Below are 15,438 nucleotides of genomic sequence, written 5' to 3' on the forward strand. Positions count from 1 at the left end.
AAGTCTGTTGATGTAGCCTTTTGGTCTTTGGAAGTTTTCTATCCTTATTTCGAACAGCGTCTTCCTTCTTGTGGGCTCTGGGAACATATCCATTCGTCTGCCGTAAGCGACGGCGCCTTTCTTTGGCCTTCTCATCACGCCTTAAGAAAAACGATTTTGACCCATAGCCCGGTATTGATATTTAGTTCGTGAAAGATGAAGAGGCAATCTTTGAGAAGGAGTTACTCTAGAAGCAAGCAATGAACGAATACTGTTTTGAAAGAACATTTCTATGTTGCCGACATGGAAGGCAATCCTGAGCGGGCCTGTAGTCTTTGCTGGGGACGACTGTATGGTACACGACTGTTCCTCGACATAGAAATTCGGGACATTGTGGTTGTGATTACCGCGACATAAAATTGCTGTGTTGTTACTGAGCGGGAACTAGACTCCGGACCAATGGCGGTAATGAGTATGATTTTCACTTTCGTAAACATCTCCAGAAAAATCTCTAGAAAACTTACCAGCATAGGTGGAGCGAGTACGGCCAGTTCTACCCTCGGTCTGGCGGTGGACCACCCCGCGGGGGCTGCCGAGCCCCTTTCCACAAACACCCAGGAATCGAGCATCAGTTTATCGGTCGAAGACTTCCAGCCCCGGGTTCCAACTGAGCCGCTACCGTTAGCCCACATATCCCGCAAAAGAATCCGCAGTGGCGACGCCTCTCGCTCTCGAAGAACTCAGGCCGCGTCACTACTAGAGAAGGGTGGAAACTTATCGACAGTCTGAAGGCGATCGTCACGCACGAAACTGCACTCATCGAATCCACAAAGGCGGAGGTCGAAGAGGTCAAAAATGATCAGAATTTCCTCTGTTATCAGAATGAAAGGCGAAGCCTGAGGTGGTACCGGCACCCGGCAAAATCATCATTTTATATTTATACAACCGACTATAAGCAGATGCTAGAGAAGAGAGACATTGACAACATACCGGATCGTCTAATTGGAGCAATCTGAATAGGGCGGAGCTGAACCCTGAGTAGCCATGAGTGCTCAGGGAGCCTTCAGGGAGCAAATGATGAGCGGTTTGATTTCGATCACGTGAAATTCTGATGACGAATGTAGCCATTTTTGGCGCTCAATTTACCGTCACCTAGCGTTGTGGTATAAATAACATAGAGCATTTTTTTCTTCCTAAGCCAGGAGCGGAAGGTGTGCATAAAAGGACACTTTTTGATGAAGTATCTGAGACCCTGAAGTAAGAAAAAGTAATGCAACGTTGTCGAGTCCCTTGTTCCATCCGATTCCCGGTTTTTTCGTCTGACATGTTCTCATGAGACGAAATCCAAACTTGTTTTTTCGTCCCAAATCCAATCGTAATGAAGAGACCCTGATCTACAGAGAGGTAAAACCCGGTATATGTGTCTCCACCTGCATCCACACTTTCAAGTAGTTTTATAATAACTTCCATTCAATTCATCCCTAACCAAAACCAAAATCAACAAATAACCAGTCTACATTGTACATCACCCAACCCCTTCAAAGACCAGGAAGACAAGTCGCCAAACCCTTCGCAAACCTCTGAATCTGCAGCGCATAATAAGTCTACCACCATCAGCACTGATCCATAAGCAAAATATGGAAAAATACTCACACTCTCAGCCCCTGCCCCAACCAAATTCCTCGGCAAAAACCCCACATACCAAGGCATCGGCACCTTCTCCAGCCTTAGCACAGCGTTACACTCCTCAACTCCCTCATCAAGCAATAAATGCGGCAAACTGGGATTAATAGCAGCAGGCCGTCCAATCCCAATCAGATCACACGCCCCGTCGTTGATAGCCGCAACCGCGCCGGCCCGAGACCGGAATCCGCCTGTTAGCATCAGACATAGATCTGGGTGTCGGGCGCGGACTTCGTGTGCGAATGAGAGGAAGAAGGCTTCGCGGGCGGCTGTTCTTTCAGACTTGGCTCCCCCTCCTCTTTCTATTTTTCCTCCTCCATACCCCATCATTCTCGGATCCTCATACGTCCCACCAGAAACTTCCATAAAGTCAATACCCGCATCAACGAGAAGCGCGATTTGCGTCATTGTTTCTTCGAAGGTGGAGCTGTCGTGGTCTGCTGAGTTGAGTTTTATGCCGATTGCGAATTTGGGCGGGACGACAGCGCGGGTTTGTCGGATTATTTCGAGGATAAATCGTGCGCGCTTTTGCGGGGTGCCGCCGTAGATGTCTGTTCGGTTGTTTGTCTATACAACAAAAAGAAAGAAGGGTTAGAATTGTTGATTTGGAGGGGTTTTTGGCTGCGGTGCCGTTTTGTTGGATTTGATATGGGTGTATGCCCGTACCTTCCCACTCAAGAATTGATCTATCCGCCAAAACAGTTAGCACTTTCCCATCAAACAGAAACAACCACATTTCAGAGATAAGAACCCACCAATAAGATACCCATGCGCCCCATGCAACTCAATCCCCGCAAATCCAGCATCAGCCATAAGTCTCGCAGCATCCACAAACCGGGCAATAGTCGTCTCAACCTCAGCCGTCGTCATCTCCCTGGGCTTACTCCACGCAAGCGCCGCAATTATTTTTTCGATCCAACTGTCACCCACAGAGATCGGCACCGCGCTCGGCGCAACGCTGCTGGCGAATATACCCCTCTTCCCCGCGACCCGGAAGGATTGGCGGCCCGGGTGGCAGAGTTGGACTAGGGTTGGTGTGCCGTGTTTCTGGCTGGAGCAGGCGTAGGTTTTCCATCGTGCCAGTACTTCTGTGTTAGACTCTGCTGAGGAGTACTCGCCGTGCAGGGCTGGGTCGAAGGGGCTCCCTAGATGATTTATATCGACTTGAACATTGCCTGTCAAGATGCTGCCCCAGCCGCCGGATGACCATTTTTCGTAGGCGGGTTGGAGAGGGTCTGGGTGGTTTTTTTGGACATTAGTTCGGCCATTGCTGCCTGTTTCAAACGTGTTAGAGCTGTGCTGAGGCTTTTTTGGTGGTGGGAGGAGGTACCTTGGATAGCCTATTTGGAAGCACGAGGCCGCAGGGTAACTTGACGGGGTCTGCGAGGGGATTCGCCATTTTCGCGATCGATTCAGCTCAATTATCGTAGATGTAGCCGTGATACACTGGATGTGTGTTTGACGATGTGATGCTTCACCTGAGAGTTGTCTGAACGCTTGATCGCTGGCTTGGTATCTCAGTGAAGTATATGTACAAGCTTGAGCAGCAGGAACATCTCCAGTTAAACCTTATGTTGAAAGAAACCTCGGCCTGGTTAGTCATTGCGGAGAGAAGGTTGTTCCGTCCCACTTCTCCATATCCCCAACAATGCATCAGTGTGGACTGGTTCACGTTAAGAGGTATAGCTAATTCCTCTGGAGCGGTGGGTCATCTTCAGACCAATTCGGCATGCATTGCGGATGGGACATACTAGAGCCGTAGACCCTGTATTGTGACTTGCGGGGGTTAAAGGATGTGGGGCCAGTCGGGTATTTGAGTTGCATGTGATATCCGGGTTGGTCCCGAAGAGTTTCTAACGTACATAGTACCCTATCTAGGGGTAGTGCAGGGATATGGCCATTGTACTTGCCCGGAATGATATAGTGAAAGCGAGGGTGCACATTGAAGCATCAATTGCATTTGTGGTAAATTGATTCTTCATAGACGAGTCCGATAGAGAACATAGCCTCTCTACTTCCACTGTAGAGTCCTCGGTCCGAACGGCTAGCAGCGGAACCACAGCCACTATTTAAAAGAGCACCACCCCTAAAGCCTGGGAAGAGGGAATATTCGACATATCATTCAGATGATTTTATCCTACCAATGCAAGGCCAGTTATACGACCGAAAAGACGACAAGGAGGGTATTCCAAAGAAAACCAGACACAAAAACGACGCTGGAAGAAACAACAAATGAAGTGAAGTGCAAAATCACGTCCTGAGGAGCTGGTGAGAAGATGCAAGGAAAGAAAGCAGGGAATCTCAGAGCCGGTCTGGATTCACCCTAACCCAACATAAGGTCAAGTCGAGTAAGGTAGGTTGGGGCTTACAGCTTGGAGCCATTCTCCTCGGTGGGAGAACCGTTCATAAGCGGGGAGAGGTTACCCAGGCTGGATAGGAGGTGGCCAACCTCGCGCTCGAGCGAGCGGACCTCGGTGTGGGGGTCGTACATGCGCGACTTGATCCAGTTGTCCAGGTCGGCGTCGGAGAGAGTGCGGAGGTGAGTCTCGCGGTCGACCTTGTCTTCCTGCGCAGCACGGATGACCTTGCGGGTGACGACGATGCTAACCTCGCGGATGCGGGTGACATCAGGATAGAGGAGGCCGCGCTCGATTTCCTCGGCCGTCAGGGCGGCCGAAAGGGCTTCACCGGAGGCGTAGATCATGCTGTCGGTGACGCGGACGGCCTTGGAAAGGATGCTGCCCAGTCCGATACCTGGGAAGACGTACATGTTGTTGCCCTGGCCGGGGTAGTAGGTCTTGGTCTCACCCTTGGAGTTGGTGAAGGACATGGTGGGGAAGGGGGAGCCTGACGCGAAAAGGCAGCGGCCGTCGGTGTTGGTGACGGCGCTCTCGTAGTCGCACTCGGACTTGGAGGACGGGTTGGAGAGCGGGAAGATGATGGGCGCGGTGTTCCAGTCCGCCATCTTGCGGAGGATCTCCGGGGTGAAGACGCCGCCCAGGGTGGAAAGACCCATCAGGATGGTGGGCTTGACGTGGTCGATGACTTCTTCCAGAGTCTTCCACTGCTGGCCGGCGTTGTCCTGGCGGGCAAAGTAGACCTTGTGGTCGGCCAGCTTGTCACCGCGGTCGGCAGTGACAAGACCCTTGGTGTCGACGAGGTAGAAGCAGCTGCGGGCTTCATCCTCGGTCATGCCTTCGCGCATGAAGAACTCGACAATCTGCTTGGCGACGCCGACACCGGCCGAGCCGGCGCCGAGGAAGACGGCGCGGTGCTCCTTGCAGGGGAGACCGGAGCGCTTGACGGCGTTGATGACACCGCCGAGGATAACGGCGCCGGTGCCCTGGATGTCGTCATTGAAGCAGGTGTAGTTGTCGCGGTAGCGCTCGAGGGCGGGGAAGGGATTCTTGAAGTCCTCGAATTGGATGACAATGCTAAGCTTTGTTAGTCTGAGTCATAACAGATAAAGATCAAGGTCCGGGATGTTCCATGGCGGTCACGAGGGCGGGGAAGAGATCGGAGAAGGGGGAGGGGGTGAGGGGAAGATATCGGGCAGATGAGGAGAAGGAAGGAGAACACTTACCCAGGCCAACGCTCGGTGAGAGCCGCCATCAGCTCGTCCATAAACTCCCGCTCCTCCTCGGGACTGATCTTGTCACGGCGGGAGCCCATGTACAGCGGGTCTTCCCGGAGGGACTTGTTGCCGGTACCCAGATCCAGGGTCAGGGGCAGGGTGGCCTCGGGGCGAATACCCGCGCAGGCAGTGTACAGGGCCAGCTTGCCAATGGGGATACCCATGCCGTTGATGCCCAGGTCACCCAGTCCGAGGATGCGGGAGCCATCGGTGATACATGTGATTTCCACATTGGGCTGGGGCCAGTTGGCGATGACGGCGGCCAGGTTACCCCGGTCCTCCCAGCTCAGGTACATACCTAACACAAAGTCAGTCCGGTTCATCTTCGTCTCGCGCCAAGTGCGGAGAAACACGCTAGGGCTGGCGGGAGCTAGCACTCAATGTGGTAGGCGTTGACGGTACTCACCCTCGGGTTGCTGGTAGATCTCAGACCAGCGCTGGCAGGCCTCGCCGACGACGGGGGTGTAGATCAGAGGGGTGAGTTCCTGCAGTCATTAGCTCTGGATCTCTCCCGAAGAAGCTAGCGCCATGTGGTTTTCTGTTTTCGCGCATTTTCGCGATCACATGGATCACATGGTTCACATGGGAGTGACTCAACGTACCCTGAGGTGGTCGGTGACCAGACGGTAGAAGAGGTGGACATTGTTCTTGCGCAGGGTGCTAAGGTATTGGAACTTTTCGATGGGGGTATCCTTCAGACCCAGCTGGGCCAAACATCGGGTCTTCTGGGTCTCGTAGCTCTCGGCGCGGGGAGGAGTGAGGCCATAGGTGCGCAGGTACTTGCGGATGTAGGAGGGGTTGGCGGTATCATAGTTGGCGTCACTAGAAGAATAGAGGATTAGAATGTGTTCATTTACTAGAGAAGAGTCCCCTCTAGTAATAGAAGGAATGCAATTGCCATGCGCAGCATGGCAATTTGGAGGTTGTACTCACGAAGGCTGGTTAGAGTGATTCATAAACGGCGTCGCATGGACCGGCCGGCTTTGTTGAGGCGAAAATCGAGCCATTGTGTCAGACTGAGAACGGGCAAAAGTACTCGTTACAGAAGGGGAAGAATGATAGAAAGAGGAGAGACGGGGAGAGCGTGGCATGGTTTTATGTGCACGGAGGAGACTAGGCTTCCCCTGGGTCAATCGAGCGCACATCATCCACGACATTCCGAGCAATGAGCATCCGCCGGGACCGCCAGAGGGGAAGGTCAAGGCTCAGTAAAAAGCGAGGCATGATTTGGAGGTCGGGAAGAGTCGGGCCATGGAGAAAAGGGAGGGTCGCGGCGTGGGACTTGGGATGTGGATATGTTCGGTGATGGCAGCGAACCGTTGCCCAGCAGGCTATCCACCGGTCGGAGTGGATTCCTCAGGCCAGATCAGTCTGTACAGTCAATCTGGATCCCTCCAAAGCTTCTTCGAATTGCATTGCCCTTTCGAGGCCCTCCTTGCACGGGTGTGGGGATGCGGAGAGCCCGTACGGACAGCAACGCGGTAGGCAGGCTGGGGAGGGAGACATCGTGAAGAGGCATACACGGTATCCCGGGTCCCAGCTGCAGGCGATGGAGCGCAGACACAGAATACACGGTAGACCTCGAACTGCATTCCGGGGCAGAGGCAGTTCTGGACTGTGAGTGGCTGCGAAAGCCGGGGATGACCAAGTGCGATGGAGCCCGGCTGCGACAAACCGCCGACTCCACCGCAGCGAGCTTCCAGAGCCGCAGATGTGGCCGAAGTGGAGTCTCGGTGCCAATTGACTACAGCCTAAACTCCGAGCTCCAGCGGAGCGGAGCTCCCAGCCTTCCAGAACCTGTGCTGAATTTCCTATCATGGACTAATGCGACTAGATGCTGACAAACTCTTCTATAACAGAGGTATAGATCCTACATATTGGGAGGAGGGGCCCTCCGGACGGGAGCCGGCGTGCGGAGCCTGCCGCAGATAGGAAAAAGGATCGGGCGGAAACGAAAAAAAGGAATCCGAGTAGTGCCCCTAAGGCAGAAGGACTGACCGGAAGACAGCCGTCCTAAGTACTTGCCTCCGTCCCCATTCGCCTCGGGTGAGACTGTTGGGACGGTTTCGAAGCGGCCGCGTTGACGATGGCCGTCTGGCGCTGTGAATGGTCTTTGCCGCCGACGGGGGTCGCCCGGTGCGACAGATTTTTCTGCGTGATTTTCGGATATCCACCCCGACTCGGAATGCAGGATGCAGGATCAGGATCCCTTGCGCAATCCCGCAGCAGCACTGAACAGGTGTGATTCCCGCACTGTCTACCAATATTCACAGTAAATACTGTAGATTGCCGGGGGGATGGCGGTTGGTGGGAGGCGAATCTTGTTTTTCGTGGGAAATGATGACTCAGCAGATCAGATTGGGACCAGATTCAATTCCTTGGCGCCGACCAAAGGTGTATGAGGATATGGTGTACCTACAAGCTGGGGACTCAACAGTCAACACTTGCATCATTTAAATATGTGGCTAGAAAATCCAATGCTTGATATTTAATCGCGCAACTCGACAGTCCCATTCCCTCCCTGCGATGCGGTGGAATCGTGCGATCGCCCGATCCAGACCGGGCCGGTCATAAAAATAGCTCCGGTCATTATTGGTAGAGGATCCCCAGACCCGCCGATCGCGACCCCGAGAAGGCCATCCCATACACATTGTGTATACTATAGTAGAGTTATAGCGGAGAATAAAGAAACACACCAGAATTGATCGCATTCCTTTATATTTCAAATGAATTGTGTACTTAGTATATCCTTGTACCCGTAGGTAGTACGGCTAGTAGTGAGTTTGCTGTAAGCAATGTCGTCATCGCCAAAACAGGCTGACGTCCTGCCAACTTCACCTCTTCCAAGTTAACAGCTTCGCCAGCCCAACACCAGCAGCTTCCAGCTCCATACCATGATGCTACAGCACCTCCTGATCTCAAAAAATAGTTACTCCACTACACTGCAGTACAGCACCACCACCATGCCCACCGAAACAGAACCCCTTCTCCCCCGCTACGAGGACGACACAGCTCGCCAGCGCCAACTCCACCAAAAACTACACACCTACCAGATGCTCCGCGCCCTCTCGCAAGGCTATCTCCCATCAACTGAACAAGCAATCGCCAACCTGCGCACCCTCCTCGCCTCTGATGTCCTGAACCTCCGCAAACAAGACATCGGCACAACAGGCCGACAACTTGTCCGCGACGCCCGCCTCTGGCTAACGACCTTCATCGAATTCCTGCATGAAAAGAACAACACCGATCACCTCCAGCAATTCCTCTGGCGCCTCTCCCGCGCCCGGGTCTCGGTGGATCAGGGCCGGGCGTTGCAGCAGGCGGCCCACGTGAAAGCCCGCGCTGATGCCAAAGCCGGTGGGTCGCCCCATGATACTCAAAGCTTGGCAGCACCACTACAGTAGCTAACGGAACCTTGTTTTATGATAGCGTATGATAGTTTCCGGACGGTGGGGAGTCTGCTGCTGACGAATGCGGATTTTCGTCTTTTTGTTGATGATGTCGCGACTGTTGGACGCCAGATCTTTGCTGATACGGCCGAGTCGCTGGCTGAGGCTTCTAAGCGGGTAGCTGATGAAGTGCAGCCATCGGAGGAAGAGCAGCGGGCGCTGGAAGGGGCTGGCGCGGACGAGGGCCGTGAATTGTCGAGTGAGGAGGTGAAGGGGGAACTCGAACATATTGCCGATGTCGCTGGCAAAGGCGTGGCTCGCACAGGCGAAGAAGCGGCCCAGAGTGCCAAGGAGCATCTATCTGGTCGGGAGCGAGAGACATTGCTCTATCGACTGAAGAAAGCCGTGCAGAGACTCCGCGAGCGGTCGGACTATACAGACTCGGTCTCGACGATTACGCAGTTGATACAACGGTACGCAGCATTGTACGCCAATGCAGCTGAGGACACGGCGGATGCCGCTCAGGAAGATGTGGAAGTCAATGAGGATCTTAAGAAGGCTGTGGACGAATTTTGGGTCTTGCTTCGATCCTTCGGAAGTGCAGAGGAGTGGGATAAACTACAAGAACAATTCCACGCCCTTCTCCAACACGCCAACAAGGACCCCGAATTCGAACAATTGATGGGCGAAGCGGGTACCTCTCTCCGAGATATGCTTACAGACCCAGACTTCTTCGACCACGCCCCAGAGAAACTAGACGAACTCCAACAAAAATCAAGCGGAGTAACAGAAACCAACCTCCGAAACGACCTCGACAAATTCCTCCTCCAAACAAAACGAACCCTTCGCACAATCCCAGACGATCCCGGCATCTCAAAGCTCATCGCTGCAACAAAAAGACTCTACCAACACACCTCAACAGCCTACACCACCCACAAATCCGACCTCCCCGCTGATATGATAAACATAATCCTCCCCGTTCTCATCCGAACCATTCAATACATCCCCATTCCACGTCTAGAAGTCTACGCCCCGGAGCTCTCCCTCCTGCTCGAAAATCTAATCCTGGAACCAGGGCACAGCGTAAACTTCACCTCCTTCCTCCCCTACCGAATGCATGTTACAACGCGCAACGACATCGATATCCAAAAGAAACACGCCAAACAAACTACTACCACAACGACAACCGCCTTCACGCTCACAATAAACGGCCTCAACATCTCCGCCTCCGAATTCGGCTACATCCTCAAACCACACCTCTTCCCAAACGACAGCGGAATCGCAAGCTTCGCACTCGACCGCCGCGGCGTCGACATAACCCTCGACATAAACGTTGGCAAGAACCTCTCCAGCATATTCACCCTCCGTGGCGTCCGCGTCCGCATCCACAAACTCGACTATAAAATACACCAAAGCCGATGGAAATGGCTCCTGTGGCTCGCAAAGCCATTCTTGAAACACCTCCTCCGCCGAATCCTAGAAAAGAAAATCGCTGAGGAGATAGTGCTTGTGGCGAAGACGGTGAATCGTGAACTGGTTTTTGCGAGGGAGCGGCTTCGCGCGACGCGGGTTGCGAATCCTGGTGATTTGGTTACGTTTGTTAGGGCTGTGCTTGCGCGGTTGAAGCCCGGTCCTTCGGATGTTGAGGCGAGGCTTGCATTCTCTCCGGCTAAGGAAGGAGTTTTTAAAGACACTTATGCGCCGGGGAGTATTGTGAAGGTTTGGAGAGAGGAGGCGCTTAATGCTGGGGAGGTTGTTGAGGATGCAGATGGGAGTGGAAGCGCGGGCCTTGAACCTGGTTGGAGAAATGGGATTTTTGATGTTGTTGGTAGATGAGATGACCAGTTGAGATGTGTTTCGGGATGGGCTTGGGTATGGTTGATATGGTTAACGATGAGGGTTTGTGATTATGCTTTCCATTAACGGTTAAAATCAATTTGATGTCCTTTCTTATTGGAATCTTCCTGGATATCACATACTATCAACTATTTTTCAGTTATAGAGGATGTGCTTAATAGTTTTAAGCCATTTTCATCTGAGATGCAAAAGCTACATCAATACCGCTACACAAGTGTAGTGTACCGGTTTTGTCAGCGGCGGTGCCGGGCAATATATATCGCTCAGCCACTACCATAAATATTTCATTTCACAATGTTATTTACCTTGCGAATTGTCTATACGTAAATACCATAACTGTTGATCTGATAGTGGTTCCGACCGATTAGCCACGAAACCCAAGAAAGATGTAGAATTTCTCATGTTCACATGGATTAGGGTGACTCGGGTACTTATGAGGGGAGGGAAGTTTCGAAGACATGACACTCGAATGGAGCACAGAGTTATACCCAGCCATGCGTAACTACTACTGGAATATTTGGCATGTAATACAAAGTTCCGGCCGGGAAGGAGTTATCCTATTTGCTGTCATTTCCTGTAGCTCGCAGCTCGTACAAACAGTAAATGTTCCGGGAATAGCGAAAGCAGCTAACGTGGTCAGTTTTAGGGGCGCTATTTTAGAAGCTCACGATATACCCAACAACTCAAATTCTCGCAGCAAAATAATTACTTCCTGAAATAAATCAAGCCTCCGAAAGTACCTAGTGAAGAGTTGGCTATCGCGCAGCTGGTACACATCCACGTGACCCGGGCGAACATTGTTCCCCCTCGTGATAAGGATTACCTGGCCCGATTCGATTCGACGCGCGACACACCCTCGAGCAACAATTGTCCGCCCAAATACACCGGTCCTCCCCCAATCCCACCCTCCATGCCGACCTCTTAACCCTCATTTGGTTTCCATACAACTCCTCCACAGCCCGCGCTCGACCAAATTGCGCAAAGCTCAAGCTCACGGAGCTAGCTTCATACTCCGCGCCGCACCTAAGTGCCAGCAAGACACCGTCCGCAAATTACAACGCTCCCACAGGGTCAATTCATGCGCTGCGCCGCAGCTAGAGCCGCATCGAAATGTATCTTCAGCGAATGCTAATTGCGCTGGCGCTGGCGCTTTTCGCGGTTGCTGTGCTCGCCGCGGAGGATTACTATAAGGTTCTTGGGCTGGATAAGTCTGCGTCTGAGAAGGATGTAAAGCGTGCTTATCGGACGCTTAGCAAGAAGTTTCATCCTGATAAGAATCCGTGAGTTGCAGTCCAAATATCTTCGTCTGGGTAGATACGAGTATGTGTACATGCAGCACATACTCGGATCTATCCTTGCCCATTCGAACCGCGAAAGGTCCAATGAGAGAGGAATACTAACAAACCAAAGAAACGACGAATCAGCCCGCGAGAGATTTGTCGAAATCGCAGACGCCTACGACGTCCTCTCAACCAGCTCCCTCCGCAAAATCTACGACCAATATGGCCACGATGGCGTCGAACAACACCGAAAAGGCGGCTCGGCCGGCGGGCGCGGCAACGACCCCTTCGACCTCTTCTCTCGCTTCTTCGGCGGCGGCGGCCACTTTGGACACGCGCCCGGAGCACGACGCGGACCCGACATGGAAGTTCGGGCGGCGCTGCCACTCCGCGATTTCTACAATGGGCGCGAAATCAACTTCCTGGTTGAGAAGCAGCAGATTTGCGATTCGTGCGAGGGAACCGGAAGCAAAGATCGGGAGGTGATTACGTGTGACCGGTGCTCGGGGCGGGGCATGGTGATTCAGAAACACATGCTTGCACCTGGCATGTTCCAGCAGGTGCAGATGCCGTGTGATAAGTGCGGTGGGCAGGGAAAGCATGTTAAAAATCCTTGTCCGGTTTGTGCTGGGCAGAGAGTTGTGAAGAAGGAGGTTGAGACTTCTGCTTCGATTGAGCCGGGCATGGATAAGGGGACTCGTCTTGTTTTTGAGAATGAGGCTGATGAGAGTCCGGACTGGGTTGCTGGTGATTTGATTGTTATTCTGGATGAGAAGGAGCCGGAGCTTTCAAGCTCGGAGGCGGAGAGAAATGATGGGACCTTTTTCCGGAGGAAGGGGAAGGATTTGTTCTGGAAGGAGATGCTTTCGCTTCGGGAGGCGTGGATGGGTGAGTGGAGTCGGAATGTTACGCATCTCGATGGCCATGTTGTGAGGCTGGGGCGCAGTCGGGGACAGGTTGTTCAGCCTTGGGCTGTTGAGACCGTCGTTGGTGAGGGTATGCCTCATTATTCTGAGGGCCATTTGCATGATCAGCGTGAGGATGAGAATGACGAGCCGGGTAATCTGTATGTGGAGTATGGGGTTGTTTTGCCGGATCAGATGGAGAGCGGGATGGAGAAGGAGTTCTTTGCGCTGTGGGAGAAATGGCGTAAGAAGATTGGAGTTGATCTGGGAGTGGATAGTGGCCGGCCGATACCTCCGCCGGCGGAGGATGTTAAGGACGAACTGTGAGTCCTGTGTACATTGCATTTTCTTAACCTAAGTCGATGTTGTTGTCGACGGTTAGCTCAAGATTAGACTTTCTTCATGCTTGTTGTACGAGTAGCAGCCATTGTAGAAGCCATTGTAGATACTAGCGTATTCCTCAACCTGACACTATGAAGATGAAGTGACTAGACGAATTCATCTGAATGGAAACTATTTGATGACTCGTCCATTCTCATTCAAGAGAAACGTGTCTGATCGTTACACAAAACTATTATGCTGCAGCATATGAGCGAGCTAGCACGGATGAACAACAGCTATTATCCAGAATCAGAATCTAGTACTCTTACCATCCGGTAAGTACGCAGAAACGTAGAAAGATAGGGTGCTCAGGAATTTTGAAGTTGGTTTCTAAGAGACTCTGCAAGAAAGCGTCTATGCTCTGAATGGACCCCTCCGAACCGTTGTGTCGATGCACTTGAACTCGAGAGACGCTAGCACTGTATATGCGATTGCTGCATCTCTACTTATATTTCGCACGTACGCCATCCAGATTCTTAAAGCATCATCTTCGTGGTAAATTCATCAACCAATACATGTGGAGGCTTCGCGACTGGTATAGATGCATTATGTGAGTGAATCGGGATCAAGGCGACTCAAAGCAGGACAGAGCGCGAATGGGAGTGGACCGAAAAGAAGACGGTTCAAAGTTAGGTAGGCTCTTCCTTCTATTCGCAGCCTCGAGTTAGCTCTGCCGAATGGATTTCGAGGTGTTTTATCATTCCGTTCTCTCTTTAGAGTTGTTTAGAGTAGCGATCTGCTTCGCCCAAGCGGCCTTCTTGCCCTCACGAGTGCGGACAGAGCCATCGATGAATACTCATAATGATATTTAAGTCGTTGGTCGCAAAATTTGTTTCTGCCACCTTCGCTGTCATCATGACATGAAATTGAAAAAGTTTTCGCGGAGGGTAGGTCTTCAATCAAGGCAAAATCGACTGCCACCATGTTTCTTCAAAGACACCGTCCCACTTCCATCTTTGAAAGGGAAGATTGCTTTCTGTGCCACGAGTATCGGAAACCCTGGGAAATTATCCTCCTAGCTCGACGTAGGTCGTTTGTAGTGCTGGCCTTCCAGATTTTGGGCATGATTGCGAACGTAGGTGGACGTCACTCCAAGCACGCTTCATCAGAAAGATGCCCAACGGAGTGGTAAGTTTGCAGCTGAGGGCGCCTCGTGCAGCGGCCGCTTAGGGACGTTTCGGACTAGCGTTCGGGAAGGTAACCCTCTTTCGCTTGTTGGCTGGTTTCATTGTGTTGTTCGACGGGCCGTTATTTGCCTCTGAATGGCCGGTAGGCTTCTTGTGGTAGGGGTGTTTGTAGTGCAGATATAGGAGAGCCAATGGTTTAGTGTTACCCACACGCCTGTGCGGTGCTCCGGACAGAGGCAGAGTGATGGACTTGCTCACGGAGGTTGTGATACAGGCCCTTACCTACCACCTTTGCAGAACGGCCACTGTTGCGATACTCGCGTTTATCCAGCCCAAAATACTTTTCTAGGACATAGATCTGAGACGAGGAATTGTGTCGGTAGTAATATTTCGTTGTCTCCGCTCGTCGCCTCCGCTCATCAATCTCCCCTTCTCCATTGGCTGTCGTGATGCTTTGTAGAAAAAGGTTGTCGTATGTTCGGTTGAAGACGCCCCATTGTTTGTCAAAGATCCCTCATCGCATCCGACCTATCCACACGGACATTGATGCTTGCGTCCGTCGTGTATCGTATTCGCATGTCGAGATATATTCAATTTCGAGAATTAATATCTCTTTGCAGCCAAGTTTTCTGTGCACGGGCACGGATATCTGATTTTGTCATGGACAGCCTTAGGATTCTGAGATGCATTCGAATTCAAGGCTCTCCGATACAGATGAACTACTCGGTGCAAGAGCAATCCCATCTGACCTTTTTTCATCACTCATCACCCACTTGAAAGTGCGAATAAAATGCATACGACGAACAATGTCGGCATCTATTTTGGCCCAGCAGTGATAACACGCCCTTCAGTGCACCAGATGGAGACATTGTTTTAATTTGTTTGGGAGTGTCACCCTTTTTGTCATGCTTTCACTCGAAAGGATAGCAGGTTCGAGTGGGATTTAGGATCCCCTGGCTGTGTTTTTCTCATTTCCTCGTGTTTTCAGCTATGCGTGAAAGTACTACTGAAGTGTACCGAAATCCCAGGCGAAGGCCGGAATCTAGGCTCTGTGCGCAGCCAAGGGTTGGGAGATCCCATGCGGACATCGGACTCGCCACGTCGGTTTGACTTGTTTAACACCCAAGTGCAGACTCTCATTTACCCACTGGGAAGATTTCAATACTTGGGAGTGACCACATTTTGGTAAGTCTATGATGGGTT

The 15,438-nt window shown here is 52.0% G+C and overlaps 4 protein-coding genes across 4 annotated transcripts; 2 read left to right on the top strand and 2 right to left on the bottom strand.

Annotated features, from left to right (window-relative positions):
• Window positions 1-1,517: 1,517 nt before the first annotated feature.
• N7532_003509 (Aldolase-type TIM barrel) lies at window positions 1,518-3,486 on the bottom strand (the record flags this gene model as incomplete). The annotated part of the gene is made up of 5 exons (XM_056616003.1): window positions 1,518-1,583; window positions 1,633-2,229; window positions 2,329-2,348; window positions 2,418-3,140; window positions 3,414-3,486. The coding sequence occupies 5 exons, from the start codon at window positions 3,484-3,486 to the stop codon at window positions 1,518-1,520; spliced, it is 1,479 nt and encodes a 492-aa protein (XP_056476360.1).
• A 541-nt stretch (window positions 3,487-4,027) lies between these two features.
• On the bottom strand, window positions 4,028-6,453 carry N7532_003510 (NAD-dependent malic enzyme; the record flags this gene model as incomplete). The annotated part of the gene is made up of 5 exons (XM_056616004.1): window positions 4,028-5,096; window positions 5,246-5,594; window positions 5,703-5,781; window positions 5,899-6,118; window positions 6,230-6,453. The coding sequence occupies 5 exons, from the start codon at window positions 6,451-6,453 to the stop codon at window positions 4,028-4,030; spliced, it is 1,941 nt and encodes a 646-aa protein (XP_056476361.1).
• Window positions 6,454-8,259: 1,806 nt separating this feature from the next.
• On the top strand, window positions 8,260-10,521 carry N7532_003511 (uncharacterized protein; the record flags this gene model as incomplete). The annotated part of the gene is made up of 2 exons (XM_056616005.1): window positions 8,260-8,653; window positions 8,726-10,521. The coding sequence occupies 2 exons, from the start codon at window positions 8,260-8,262 to the stop codon at window positions 10,519-10,521; spliced, it is 2,190 nt and encodes a 729-aa protein (XP_056476362.1).
• A 1,131-nt stretch (window positions 10,522-11,652) lies between these two features.
• Window positions 11,653-13,054, top strand: N7532_003512 (uncharacterized protein; the record flags this gene model as incomplete). The annotated part of the gene is made up of 2 exons (XM_056616006.1): window positions 11,653-11,822; window positions 11,953-13,054. The coding sequence occupies 2 exons, from the start codon at window positions 11,653-11,655 to the stop codon at window positions 13,052-13,054; spliced, it is 1,272 nt and encodes a 423-aa protein (XP_056476363.1).
• Window positions 13,055-15,438: the final 2,384 nt, after the last annotated feature.

Source organism: Penicillium argentinense, assembly GCF_028826775.1.
Source record: "Penicillium argentinense strain IBT 30761 chromosome Unknown utg000004l_segment0_segment0, whole genome shotgun sequence".
Lineage (NCBI taxonomy): Eukaryota > Fungi > Ascomycota > Eurotiomycetes > Eurotiales > Aspergillaceae > Penicillium > Penicillium argentinense.